This window comes from Nannobrachium achirus (genome assembly GCF_963921795.1).
Source record: "Nannobrachium achirus genome assembly, chromosome: 24".
Classification (NCBI taxonomy): Eukaryota; Metazoa; Chordata; class Actinopteri; order Myctophiformes; family Myctophidae; genus Nannobrachium; species Nannobrachium achirus.
In genome coordinates, this window is record NC_137831.1 from 39321639 (window position 1) to 39335862 (window position 14224).

Consider the following 14224-nt stretch of genomic DNA (forward strand, 5'->3'; position numbering starts at 1 on the left):
TCACGATTCTTTTTCACATGGTTTTTTATGTTTATTTTTCAAGTTACTTGACAAAAACTAGACTCTCTGGGTTCCTTTTGGGAGGTCTAAATTGAACTTTACAAGTATGTAACTCTGACAGTATACAAATGTATACATTTGTATACTGTCAGAGTTAAGTGGAGAGGAGACCTTGACATTTTAAAGTTTGAGAACTACTGATTTAGACCTAAATGCAGGTTTAAATTGAATTCTGCAATGAATCTCTGTATTAACGATTAAACAGGATTTTTGACAAGGCTCCCTCAATTGTATCACGATATATATGATACCTCTGAAAAGGCATATTGTGGAGACATTGTATCGTCTCAACGATAATTATCACCATCGCCCACCCCTACTCGACAGTGATGATAAGTGTGTCTGTTTCCCCTGTAGGTTACCATGACAACCACATAGTGATCCGGTGGTTCTGGGGGGCGGTGGAGAGGTTCAACAATGAACAGAGACTCAGGCTCCTGCAGGTGCGTGGGTTCAAGTTATAAAAAAAAACTATTTAAGCTTTACGCTATTTTTGTTGAGGTGGATTTTGAGTCACCAATGGGAAGATTCTTTGTATTCCATTGTGTGCCTGACATGAATATCCTTTAGGTCTGACTGTTTGTTATCATAAGACTTTTAAACATCTACTAAGCAGCCTCGCCTCGTTCTCTGTAGTGCAGGGGTCTTCAACGTTTTCAGGCCAAGGACCCCTTAGTTGAGAGAGAGATGAAGCAGGGACCCCCACAACCTTTTCATAGATCCCATATTGTTTCATCGTTTGACAGCACAATCATCTGTGCATTTTGGATTCATCTCAATTTGTGTTTTCAGATATTTAACCACTTGAACCGTCAATACTTAATAAACTTCACCTTATACTCCGTACTTAGTCTGCTCTTTTTCCCCTCTACACCAAACCTCTTTGCCGAAAATATATTTTTGGCTACAGTCCTCAGAATATGGACACTTAGGGCGGCTTGCACCAAGAGGGATGAAATAAATCTTAGGGTTAATCAAGGGTTTGTTGATCTAGGTTTTATTTTAAATCGAGGTGCGTTGCACCACTTAAATGTAAGCATTGCTTAACAAATCTGTGATTAAACCCTTAACCTGTGATTAAAACCATAAACTGTGATTAATTCATGGATTAAATGTCCTCCATCTTGGATTTCGATATAAACAAACTGGAATATGCTATTCTCTTGAGCCTAATATCATTAGCGTTACTCTTTTATTCACTTCTAGGAGAATGTGGGCAGGCCTATGTTAAGAAGAGCGCCTGCAGCCAAAACAAAACAAAACAAAAATATAACGCTCCCCGTCATATGACGGTGACGCTCAGACGCTACAGTGCGGTGCGGCGATGCGCGGCTAGAAGCAAGAAAAGACCACAGTTTTGATCACATTCACATTTGAGTCAATTATGAAGCGATTTCGAAAATTAAAACGTCTCCATGTTGCTTGGGAAGTCCACAAGCTTCCATTACAAATGTCTGTATTATGTCCCTGTAAATATTTAAATGTTCGCTAATTTAAAATAGCCGATGTGGATGTAGGATGTGATGAGATCTTTGTTTTCAGCTGTGAAACGCTGTCTGCAGCTTACTTGCTGTGGGGCTTCTCTCACAGGAGGGGGACCCCCATTCATGTCAATGGCATGTTTGCATTTAAACCACCTCTACAGCAGGTTTAAAATTAATCCCTTACTGATGTTTAAATCAAAGTTTAAAGTAGTGGTGCAACAGGATTAACAGTAATCCAGGTTTACAGTGAAAATTCAAACCAAGATTAAAAGGATGGTTTAAAACTAAACCTGATGAATGAAAACTAGATTTAAGGTTTGGTGCAAGCTGATTAAAAGATAAACCTTGATTTAAACCAGTTTAAGGTTTAAACCGTGTTGGTGCAAGCCGCCCTTAGTGTTCAAGTTGTTCATAAACAAAGGATTTTTATTTTTTAGATTTGTTTTGGGGCTTTAATGCCTTTATTGATAGGACAGTAGACTGACAGGAAATGGGGGGAGTGATGGGGAGTGACACGCTGCAAAAGTCGTCCGGATCGGGAATCGAACCGGCGACGCCGCCAGGCATCCATGTGGCAATGCCTAAGTGGTATGCGCCTGGACCAGTAGGCCAGTGGGCACCCCTCACCAAGTAATTTTTTAGGAAGTTTTATGCATGCACTCAGTTCTATGTCAAAGGAAAGGATTTCACACCAGTATTGCGGATGTGCCAGCCATGGTGAAAAGATCAAAGTAAAAAAGAACAAAGCAGTCAGTCACACAACTCATAGTCATGATGCAAGTTGAGTATAATCAGTACCAATATCTTATCACACCCTGACATAGACACTTTCTGTCAAAACATTAGATTAAAACGGCTTTGTTCTTTAGGACAAAATAAAGACAATGTCAGTTGTTCTTGTTTATCAATAATTGGCATTGATATTAGATGTACCATTGGACCATCTAAGAATGTACGGTATATGTCACAGTGTTTTTGAGTTTCAGTGAAATTGAGAACAGGAGCGCTCGTCGTGCGGCGGAACAAGCGGTCGCTTTGATTCACAACAACGACAACGTAGCGTCGGCAGGAATGAAAGCGCCTCACCTCACGGAGGTTAGGCTTAGGCATAGTTTTACTGAGGTTAGGGTTAGGGTTAGGGTTAGAGTTAGGCATAGTAAGCTAATGGCTAAACACAGCTGAGCTAGGCTAGTAGATAAACAAAGAAAGAGTGGTCGCAAACGAGTGACGCCAGCGACTACACAAGTGAATGGCTGTTGTCGCCATCTTATGGTGACTACGCAGAATTACACAGGTGCGCTGATAAGAGACTATCAAAGTGAATTGATCCAGGTGGTGTTAGGAGTGTGTGGTGAACTACAAAACGAGCGCTCTTACCCCAATCTCACTGAGTTACCCAAACTGACTGTAACATATACATTTGATTATGTCAGACATTGGCCGCACATCGCAGTGTGCGGCCCTTTGGTTCACTCTGACCGGCCCTTATAGGGTTAATGGCAAATTACAAAATAATCACATTTTCTAATTTTACCATGCATTTTTTTTATTTTGACCATTTTTATTCACGTACATATGGACGCAATGCGTACATCAGCATGTGTGCGTGACCATTGGATGTTGTCTCAATAACAAGCAGGTGGTCAGACTGGTCACTCATCAAGACAACCTACCTGCCTTACCTTACCAAAAATGGCTATAAAGTGGCTAAAAAAATAAAAGTCGATGCTGAATGCCGGGTTTTCAACCAAAATTGGACTGTATTTATTTACTGAAGTTGGAGGTAAAGCCGCGTGTTTAGTTCGTGGGGAGCACATCTTGCGGGGAGCACTGCCTTTTGGCCCGGCCCTCCACAATATTTTCTGTTGTTCATGTGGCCCCATGGAAAAAATAATTGCCCACCCCTGGTTTACATAATGAGTCGGCAGACAGTCCAACAAAATAATGATTCCACAGTTAACCCATTTAGGCCCAGAAATGATTGAATGCTTTAACCAGTGAAAAATAGCAGATATACAAGCTCACAGCGCGGCACCGAGTGCCGCGCTGCGAGCTTGTAGATCTGCTATTTTTGAAAAAGTTGTGAAAATGTGTGCAAATCTTTGAATATTATGTATTTTCAGTGAACATTTGTAACTCAAATTTTGCTTCTGGGTGGTCCCTGGACCTAAATATTTTGAGATGGGGGTCCGTGGCCAAATAAATATAATTTTGGGGGTCCTTCACATGAAAAGGTTTGAGAACCACTGACAAAGTAGTCTCTCAAGAACAGACTAACTGAGCTCCAGTTGGAGTGAAAATGACCTTTTCTTTGACGATGGCTGGCCAGATTGCTGACATAGAAACATAGGTTTTACAAAAAAAAACCTTAGAAGGATTCAAAAGACATTTATAGAATCGGGTCAAAATTCAAATTTTCACGATTTTTCAAAAATAGCAGATCTACAAGCTCGCAGTGCCGCGCTGTGAGCTTGTATATCTGCTATTTTTCAATAGTTAAAGCATAAAATAATGATACACAAAATGTGTACCCGTTCTGAATGGGTTAAAACGTGTAATGACTTTGCCATGTGTCATTTCTAGCTATCATCATTTCCGGACGGAACGACAATTGTCAGAACATAAGTCAGAACGCATCCATTGGTCAAAAGAATAGAAGGATGTGGGGGCGTACTCCCCAAAGCACAGAGTTGACGTCAATGCTACCGAGGTCTTTTTCACCGAAGCAAGGGTGTCGCACCAAATTCTGGGCCCTGGGTACAAGGATTCACTGCGGGCCCCCCATGAATGTTCTTCATAGGGGCACCTGGGAACGCGTTGTTACGCGTTATTTTGTGCTTTAACTATTGAAAAATAGCAGATATACAAGCTTCTGAAGCTTGTAGATCTTCTATTTTTGAAAAATCTTATTTTTTTTTTAGTTTTTGTTGAAAAACCTATGTTTCTATGTCAGTGGTGCTCAAACTTTTCCATGTGAAGGACCCCCAAAATGATGATGTATTGGGCCACAGACCCCCATCTCAAAATATTTAGTTCCAGGGACCCCCCAGAAGCAAAATTTGAGTTACAAATGTTCGCTTAAAAAAAATACATATTCAAAGATTTGCACACATTTTCATGACTTTTCAAAAATAGCAGATCTACAAGCTTGCAGCGCGGCACTCGGTGCCGCGCTGCGAGCTTGTACATCTGCTATTTTTCAATAGCTAAAGCATAAAATAATTAAGGCCCCCCTCCACCTTGGGCCCTAGTAACTCAGTCCCACTTTCCCCCCCCCCCTTGTGACACCCCTGCACTGAAGGGCCTTTTTGTATGAGATAATACCGCTTCCCCGTGACTCACCTGAAAGGGGACAAAAACACCAAGCTCTAATCATGGCAACAAAAAAAAAAACGCAAAGAACAGCCAGCGCACGCATCCTGAATCCTCAATAGACCCTTTTCCACTGCACAAATGTGGTCATGTTATCTGGGACGTGCAGAGAATGTTATAGAGAGGCAGGGGCTGAACTTTCGAAAAGGGCCTTTTGGTGAAAATATCGAAAATAGCAGACCTCCAAGATCGCAACGCGTCGCAGTTGTGAGCTTGGAGGGTCGGCTATTTCCGGTGCTTGATACCACACTGAACGAAGCATAATCAAGTCAATACAATGTGGCGTAAACGGCATGGATTTCTACACAGTCAGAGAGGGCAATTCTTTCAACATAAGATGCTGATTTCAAGTTCAGGAGAGTTTGGACAAAGCATTTCTCTTGAAGGCTGCCTTCGGGTATGGCATGGAAAGAGACTTTTCTTTCACCATAGTAAAAACTGCATTCATGGTCTTGAGAGGGCACTTTTTACAGACGGATAAAAGGTCAGGGGCTCAAGCCCCATTTGATGCCTATGTGTGCACGTGCCTGCGTGTTATACTGTGGACGGAGAAGCGCAGCTGAACGTAATAACAACTTTGGGGTACGTTGCATTTAGGCGTTACTGTGTGCCAGCATGGACAGCAGTTTGTGTACGGTTCTAAAACGGCTAGTTCCATTCCTTGATTCTGATTGGCTGGTTGCCGTGGTATATGAGACTATAACCCACACCTTATATCAAAGCCAGGTGCGTTGTTTCTTTCCACTGTGCCGTGAGGCTGAACTAGAGAAGCGAGCGTTTGATTTTCTCTCAAATCCTGCCGCGCGGGTGCTTCTAAGCACCGCCCGCATGCATAGGACAGTGACTGAATGGCTCCGGGCGGGTCTTGTAAAGGCGAAAAGCGCCTCTATTCTCCAGGCACATACTCGGCTGTTAGTTTAGGTTGCTATGCTAGCGTTTTTGATGTGATGTTCACCCACATAGCAGCTAAATCTGGATGAAAAGAAAACATGTGTATGGATCGAATATGGTTCTCAACATGAAACTGATCTAACACATAAGTGCTGTTTCCCTATTTTTTGGCAAAAAGAATGACGTGACTAAGACTTTATAAACACACACTGGCTACCGTTCCTGGGATGTGGCTGGTAAACAAGGAAATGTCTCTTCCTGGTGGCGGAGAAGTGTACTTTTTTCTTTAAATAATGGAATGCTATGATTTTCATGTTGCAATATTGTGACCGTTTTAGAAAAGCAATAAGCCACGCGAGGCTTGTGGTTACCGGGGTAGTATACACCGGCTGAGAGGGTCGGAAACACTCGGCTAAAAAAAAAGAAAGCTTTTAATACTGACAATACCCTCTGTCTTCCCTTTTCTTCCTATGTATCCCCTTGTCTCTCCTAATGTAACCTCTTATCTATCCTTATTCCGTCTCTTTCTGTGTCTAGTTTGTGACGGGGACCTCCAGTATCCCCTACGAGGGTTTCGCGGCTCTCAGAGGCAGCAATGGACCCCGGCGGTTCTGTGTGGAGAAGTGGGGTAAAGTCTCCTCCCTGCCCAGGTGAGCAGTAGCCTCGCGTAGCCAGGCTTACTCATCATGCGAAGAGAAAAGCCTGGTCAAGATATGAGGCAGAGACCGTTCTAGGAGGTGGGGCTGAATATTCGCGGAAGTTGTCTTCTTTTCACAGTGCGGTGTTCCTGCAAACTTATTCCCCGCCGGAAAATAAACGTGTCTACGTCTCCTGCTCCGTCGGTTGCGCTCACAATAAACAATATATAAACTAAAACATTGATTCAGGCGATATTAGACCTATTAACTCATATGCTGCCATTTAACAATACCTTCGTACTCTTTAACTGCCATTCGTCTCCATAGACTTCCATGTAATTCATAGTGCACGGATCATGCACACCCATGCCTAGATAATGCACCACGTGTGTCCACATTGCTCACAGCTTTCAAACAAAAAAATCCGAATGGAAATCCGTTCAGGCATTCATGAGATAGCAGCCATTATGTTTTACACTGTTGTGAGCTTGGAGGTCTGCTACCTGAGTTGTATGGGGGTTGTATGGGGGTTAAACAAGCAATTTCGCGATCGCTATCATGCCTACTAACGTTTTTGGGGTCCAAAAAAAATTAAAAAAAAAAAAAAAAAAACCTTTTTTTTTTTTTTTTTTTTTTTATTCACGGGATTCACGGGCGTGGCAGGGTGGGACAACGGGATTTTTAAGGGATTCACGTTTTTGGCAGTTAATGAGTTAAGAGCGAGTTAAGAGCTACAATCTATTTTTGTATGTCAAGGTGGGTTTGTCTATATGTGTTGAAATATAATTTGCTAGATAATCACATTGTTTACTTCCATAATAATAGATTGTTTTACACAGATTACATTTCTTTGCTAAATAGTTACTATATCGATTTTAAATCATTGAATCGAATCGTATCGTACCGCCACGAATGAACCAATATCGTCCATGTATCGTATCGTTAACCATGTATCATGAATGCGTATCGTATCACTGTCAAAGGACAACTTGTTTTTTTTTACAACAAGGGTTCATATTTTAGATTGTAATTAGAGAAAAGAAAAAGTGAGTGTTAAAATGTTTTCATTTGCTTCGTTCTATTGTTTTATCGCGTTTACCGTGCTAAAATGTGGGGCATGCGTACGCATGGGGGCATGCGTACAAGTGGCTAAATATGTCTTTTTAGACACTATAAGCCAGCAGTTTCTTTATTGCTATTTACAGTAACACTTCTAGCCCCCATAAGTCACATCCAACCATGAAAGGTTGCGTTGTATCTTGGGAATGGGCTTATTCTGTGTAAAATTACATATTTAGCCACTTTTACGCATGCCCCAACTACTGACATAAGAATCTCTAAAACAATAGAAAGAAGTTAATTAAATCATTTTAACACTCATCTTTTATATTCTTTAATTACATTCTAAAATATGAACCCTTGTTGTAAAAAAACGAAAGTTGTCCTTTAAAATGTATCGTTACAACCCTACTGCTCACTGATTGTGTGTGCGTGTGTGCCTTTTTTTTTTTACGTGTCTTTGTCCAGAGCCCATACCTGCTTCAACCGGCTGGACCTGCCGCCGTACCCGTCTTTCTCCATGCTTTACGAGAAGATGCTGACGGCGGTGGAGGAGACCAGTACGTTTGGTCTGGAGTGACCCCGACCTTCAGCCTTCACCCTTCATCCATAAAGTCTCCGAGGTTCAGAAGGAACTGCTGTGGCCGGCGAGCTGAACGCACGCCCCGAAGGAGCCCTCGTCTGAATTAGTTTTCCTTGGGTCTTGACCAGGCACGTCTTGACGTGCAGAGAATGTTAGAGAGGCAGGGGCTGAAAATTCTGAAAGGGCCTTTTGGTGAAAACATCGAAAATAGCAGACCTCCAAGCTCACACGCGAGTCGCGACGCGTCGTGAGCTTGGAAGTCGGCTATTTTCGGTACTTCATACAACACTAAAATATAAGCATAACAAAGGCAATGCTGGAGATTGGGCATACATCATGGATTTCTAGACAGAGAGGGCAATTCTTTCAACATAAGATGCTGCATTCAAGTTCAGGAGAGTTTGGACAAGGCGATTCTCTTGAATGCTGCCTTCAGGTATGGCATGGAAAGAGGGCATTTGTGTTTGTTTCACCTTAGTAAAAACTGCATTCATGGTCTGGAGAGGGCACTTTTTACAGACGGCTAAAAGGGCAGGGGCTCAAGCCCCCTTTGATGCCTATGCGTGCACGTGCCTGGTCTTGACATGACGCGGCTAGATCGCGGCTTCAGGGTGCGAGCCTGGAACCTGCAAAGTGGAACCCTACAGCTTATAGACCTGGTTTACTGTGTGCGGCGTTAAATGGCACTTAAAGCGGTGTGTATAACGGGTACACATTATTGTGTATCATTATTTTATGCTTTAACTATTGAAAAATAGCAGATATACAAGCTCACGCTTTGAAAAATTGTGAAAATGTGAATTTTGACCCGATTCTATAAGTGTCTTTTGAATCCTTCTAAGGTTTTTTGAAAAACCTACGGTATGTTTCTATGTCAGCAATCTGTGAGCTTGTATATCTGCTATTTTTCACTGGTTAAAGCATTCAATAATTCTAGGCCTAAATTTAATTACACACCTTTTCTCTCTCTCTCTCTCTCTCTCTGCACGTGCGCACATATCTCTCACGTGCACATGCATGTATTTCATAATAACTCTGAATAATGAAGGATATGGGCTCCGCTGCCCCTTGAAGATTTTCCCTGGAGTCTCCCTCCCATGAGCCACATATCTGCCTCCACCTGACTCTCGCTTTAAGAGCAAAACAAGAAGCTTTATCGGCAAGGTTTTGGCCAGTCGGAACGGGAGACGGGGATGTTTCCTACTGTAACTTCTGCGCGGGAACGGGATAACCGACGGGCCTTCGTCCACTCTGTGTCACTGCACGGGTAGCGCTGGCATGACGCAACAGAAAAAAACAGCGGTTCACTGCCTATCTCACCCTCAAAGCTCCTTCAGCTTTCACACATTTACGTTAAGGACCGAAATTGCACAAGTTGAGTAGATTGGTGCGATAAAGACTTTTCTTTTAAAGCAGAAATAAGCAGTTTTCTGCTGACATACGCAGGAATCATGCAATTGCTTATTTCAATTTTTATTTTATTATATTCAGGCGGCTAACAATGCTCCCTAGAAAAATCTAGTGTCTGTGGCGCTTCTATGAGCCGCAGTCTACCTCCAAAACTATTATTTTATCTGTAAGAAGCTCTGTTATTAGCAGCTCATTGGTGCATGAACCAGCCGACCGGGGCTAAAAGGATTGACAGACAGGTCAACCAATCTGAACAAGGACAAGAGGCGGTCCTGATTGGTCTGTTATTTTGGATGGGCACCCAGTTTAATCGACCAATGACAGAACTTCTCACAGATGAAAATAATACTTTTGGAGGCAGATTGTAGCCCCAGGAAGTGTCACACACACAACCTTTCTTTAGGAAGCATTGTTGGCCGCCTGAATAAAATAAAATTAAAACATTTTTTTAAAAATAAGCAATTGCATGATTCCTGCTTATGTCAGCAGAAAACTGCTTGTTTCTGCTTTAACTTTTTTTAGAGGAGTGTTTGTGCTAAAAAGTGATGGTGGCAGAGCTAATGCTCTGTTCAACTTTGCAACAGATGGGCATGGTGCGCCACGTGCTTGGCACCGAACAAACTTGAACTGCCGTGATGCCGAGTCTCCGATGTTCAGGAGCAGTTAAGCCACAGCTCCCTCTTGTGGACAGCCTTGGTAAAACAAACTCTTGTGTGGACAGTGCAAGCCTTTTTACCGCCTGTGGTAACTTTTCCAATCTGTGGCACCTGAAGGTGAATTCTCCGACTGATTTTCGACAGTCTAGACAAAAGCTTTGGTATTGTTACGGTATTTCCATTTATACGTTTTGTAATAACGTGGCAAACGAGGTGTATATGAATGTAAACATATAAGACCTGGGTCAATTGGTAAATAACTTTCAATTACATTTTTTTCCCCATGTCATTTCAATCCCAATATAGTGAGAATTAACGTTTCAATTGCTTAACCCATTTAGAACGGGTACACATTATTGTGTATCTTTATTTTGTGCTTTAACTATTGAAAAACAGCAGATATACAAGCTCACAGCGCGGCACCGAGTGCCGCGCTGCGAGCTTGTAGATCTGCTTTTTTGAAAAAAACGTGAAAAATTTGAATTTTGACCCGATTCTAAAAGTGTCTTTTGAATCCTTCTAAGGTTTTTTGAAAACCCTATGTTTCTATTATGTCAGCAATCTGGCCGGCCATCGTCAAAGAAAAGGTCCTTTTCACTTAACTGGAGCTCAGTTAGTCTGTTCTTGAGAGATTACTATGTCAGTGGTTCTCAGTGGTTCTCAGTGGTCCTTTTCATGTGAAGGACCCCCAAAATGATATGTATTTGGACCCCCATCTCAAAATATTTAGTTCCAGGGACCACCCAGAAGCAAAATTTGAGTTACAAACGTCCGTTTTAAAACACATATATTCAAAGATTTGCACACATTTTCACTACTTTTTTCAAAAATAGCAGATAGCTTGTAGATCTGCTATTTTTCTATAGCTAAAGCATTCAATAATCCTAGGCCTGAAGACAGTCAATCAGCCATGGGACATTATCTGAATGATTCACTGATTCGTTTTATTGCCCCGGTCTGTTTTGTACAGTTTATTGCAAAATAATTCATGTTCTGACTGAAAGTTATTGAATGTTGATTGTTCATACACCACACCCAGTTCCAGGTGCAAGGATGCACGGTTTCCAAACAGGATCAAAAAGGCCGGTTCAGTCAGTCCACTCAGATTCATCACGAAACTGAATTTATTTCCTAACAGGGCATTAACGAAAAAGTCGACTCAGTCGACTTCATTACACAAGTCGACCCTCACCAGAGAAAGTCGAAGTTGGAAAAAAAAGAAAAATCTATTGTGAAAATAGCAGATCTACATGCTCACAACGCCTCGCGATGAGCATGTAGATCTGCTATTTTCACAATTTCTGCCTCTATATATTTGACAATTTGGACAATGTTTAATTTGCCATTTTAGACATATTAAAAAGTCCTTAAATTGTCACTTTAGAAATGTGAAGATACCCTCTATCCACGAGTTTCCTACGCCCCATAGTGCATTGCGCAAACGTCTGCACCGAGGTTCCGCCGCCCATTTACAAGCTCACAACGGGTTGCATCTGCGACGCGACGTGAGCTTGTATGTCTGCTGTTAAACCCGGAAGTTTGGTCCTGATAGTCTCCAGTAAACTCCCGCAGAAACTTGTGGATACACTTACACTGTATGTTGGTTTGTTTACAGTTGAGTGAGAAAACAATGTTTCACGTTAAGTTAATCATCTGGGGACCCCCCCCCAAAATAATTGGGGGGTCCTGTGTGATGTGATGACGTCATCAAACGATAAAGTCGACTACAACCTCAACTCAACTTTTTACTGAGTCGAGACGACTTGCAAAAATCACAAGTCGTTAATGCCCTATTTCCTAATGACGGAATTCATTCCCTTAATAGATTGAGAGCCTTTTTCAATATGAATTTGTAAGACAAATCCACTCGCTGAAATGCAAAGGAACCGACTCCAACCTTGTAAGCCAACGCACTCGTTCATACAGTACATCAACCTGACATTCAAAAATATAATTATATTATATTATGATTCAGTTTCGTTTAGCCATAATCTGTAGTATGCTTTACTCTAATTATTGTCATAAGCTTACTGCCCACTTTAAACATTTATGAGTCATTTGTGAGGTTAGATTATCCTTAAACTTGTGACGTTCGCATGTGTTTGCTTGTGTATTTTGTCCCGAGCACTTACCAGGGACGTGCTGGGCCCCTGATTCAGCCCGGGAAAAAGAGGCCCTCATTGCGCGCTATAGAGAGAGATCTCTCTCTATAGCGCTGCTGCTACCCAAAGATTTGCCATTTCAGATCATGACAAGTGACAAGCCAGTGGGCCAATCACATGAGTTATATTTCGTCGTTGTCGGGTGGAAACCTTGTAAATCCAAAACCAAAATAAAAATGATTTAAACTAGTGAAAACAGCCGACTGTAGATCTGCTGTTTTCACTACTTTTGTGCGACAGCCTTGTATGATGAAGCAGGGCTTTGCTTTGTGAAAAAAAAATCAAATTTGAAACTTGGAGATACGAGGTTTTCTGCCCGACAGTGACGATTTACTTTGTTGGCCGCCCAGCCCCCAAAATGGAACGAAGGCCGACATTTTATTTTTCTCCTAATGGCCGGCCTGGACCAGTCGGGAATGAACCGGCCGTTCGGGAGTTGTCCTGCTTTTCCCAATGGCCAGCACGTCCCTGGCCAATACACTGTATTTAGAGAGCTGAGACCCTGTTTGATTACACACACACACACACACACACACACACACACACGCGCACACTGTACTTTATGTAATCCATTACACTCATTTGATGACAACTTGGGAGGTGAACTCCGACACCGTTATGTAGTTGTTACAGTTTTTTGCACCGTTTCAACAGTTAATCAGTTGTAGAACACCTCGATGTTAATCTTTATGTTGATGTAACCTAATTTAAGCTGATTTTGATGTGTTCACAGTCCTGAGTCAAGAGGGCAGCCATCTTAAAACGGATCTAACAGCTAATACTGTAAGCCAGGGTTCCCCAATAGGCGGCCCGCGGGCCATTTGCGGCCCGCGGGGAGTTACTGTCAGGCCCCCACCAACCCCAGTAATAATGGTGGTATAAGAGCAGCAACAACACTAGTATATCGTCGTTGTCGGGTGGAAACCTCGCATATCCTGCTTCATCATTCAAGGCCGTCTCACAAAAGTAGTGAAAACAGCAGATCTACAAGCACACAACGCCTCGCACCGCGAGGCGTTGTGTGCTTGTAGATCGGCTGTTTTCACTAGTTTAAATCATTTTTAAAATGATAATGCAAAACGAACGGTTTTGGACATAAAAGATTCTCACCCGACAACGATGATATCTGAACTGTCGCTGGAGTAGCGGGAACGCCACCGTCGTCCCCTGCAATGTTGTGGCCCTCGGCTTGGCACCCTAGACATGATTCGGCCCTTGGGGGAAACTAATTGGGGAACCCTGCTGTAAGCCTTATGAGACTTAATACATTATAATTGCCCTCTATAACTAACATTTTAACTTTAACTTAAATATTGTATTTATTTTAGAAACGGTTCATATTTTACTCAAGGGGGACAATGCCCATCGCGAGTTGTAATTTGTCTATCTGTGTTCCAGGACCATGGAATGTATCGAATGCATGTGCAAATAAAACGTATTTTAAATATTGTTTTGATGCATATTAAAGGACAACTCTGCCCTAAATCACTTCTAGGCTCATTTTCCTACTTAGAGTATTGATCCAAAACGACTGTCCATGGGGTCTATTAGGCAGAAATGCCCCTGTTGTCCTAAGACTATCGCTTTTACACTGTTTATTGTGGTCAAAAGGGTTTTTATTTTTCATGAATGTGTTACTAGTTGTCATTACAAACACATCCATGCCATCTTTGTCCCACACAACCCATCACACTCTGCTAAACAGATGTTATGCTTTTATGTGTTTTGCCAAGTCCCGGAAAAGATGCGCTGTGATTGGCCAGTGCAGTCACTTTGATTGGCAGTTGTGCCTAATGCTCACCCCAAAACATGATTTATGAGATTGTGCATGGTGGCATGTGTGGGACAACCAATGGATGGATGTGTTTGTAATGACAACTAGTAACACATGCATGAGAAAAAAAATGCA

At 42.1% G+C, this 14224-nt stretch overlaps 1 protein-coding gene across 1 annotated transcript in view; it reads left to right on the forward strand.

Annotated features, from left to right (window-relative positions):
- Positions 1–10549, forward strand: part of LOC308280057 (E3 ubiquitin-protein ligase HECW2-like) — an 84461-nt gene extending 73912 nt beyond the window's left edge. The window contains exons 29-31 of the mRNA XM_080720315.1: positions 418–503; positions 6345–6457; positions 7973–10549. Coding sequence (XP_080576441.1) covers positions 418–503; positions 6345–6457; positions 7973–8084 — 311 coding nt within the window. The 3' untranslated portion in view covers positions 8085–10549. The remainder of the gene's footprint in view (positions 1–417; positions 504–6344; positions 6458–7972) is intronic.
- The last annotated feature ends 3675 nt before the right edge of the window (positions 10550–14224 follow it).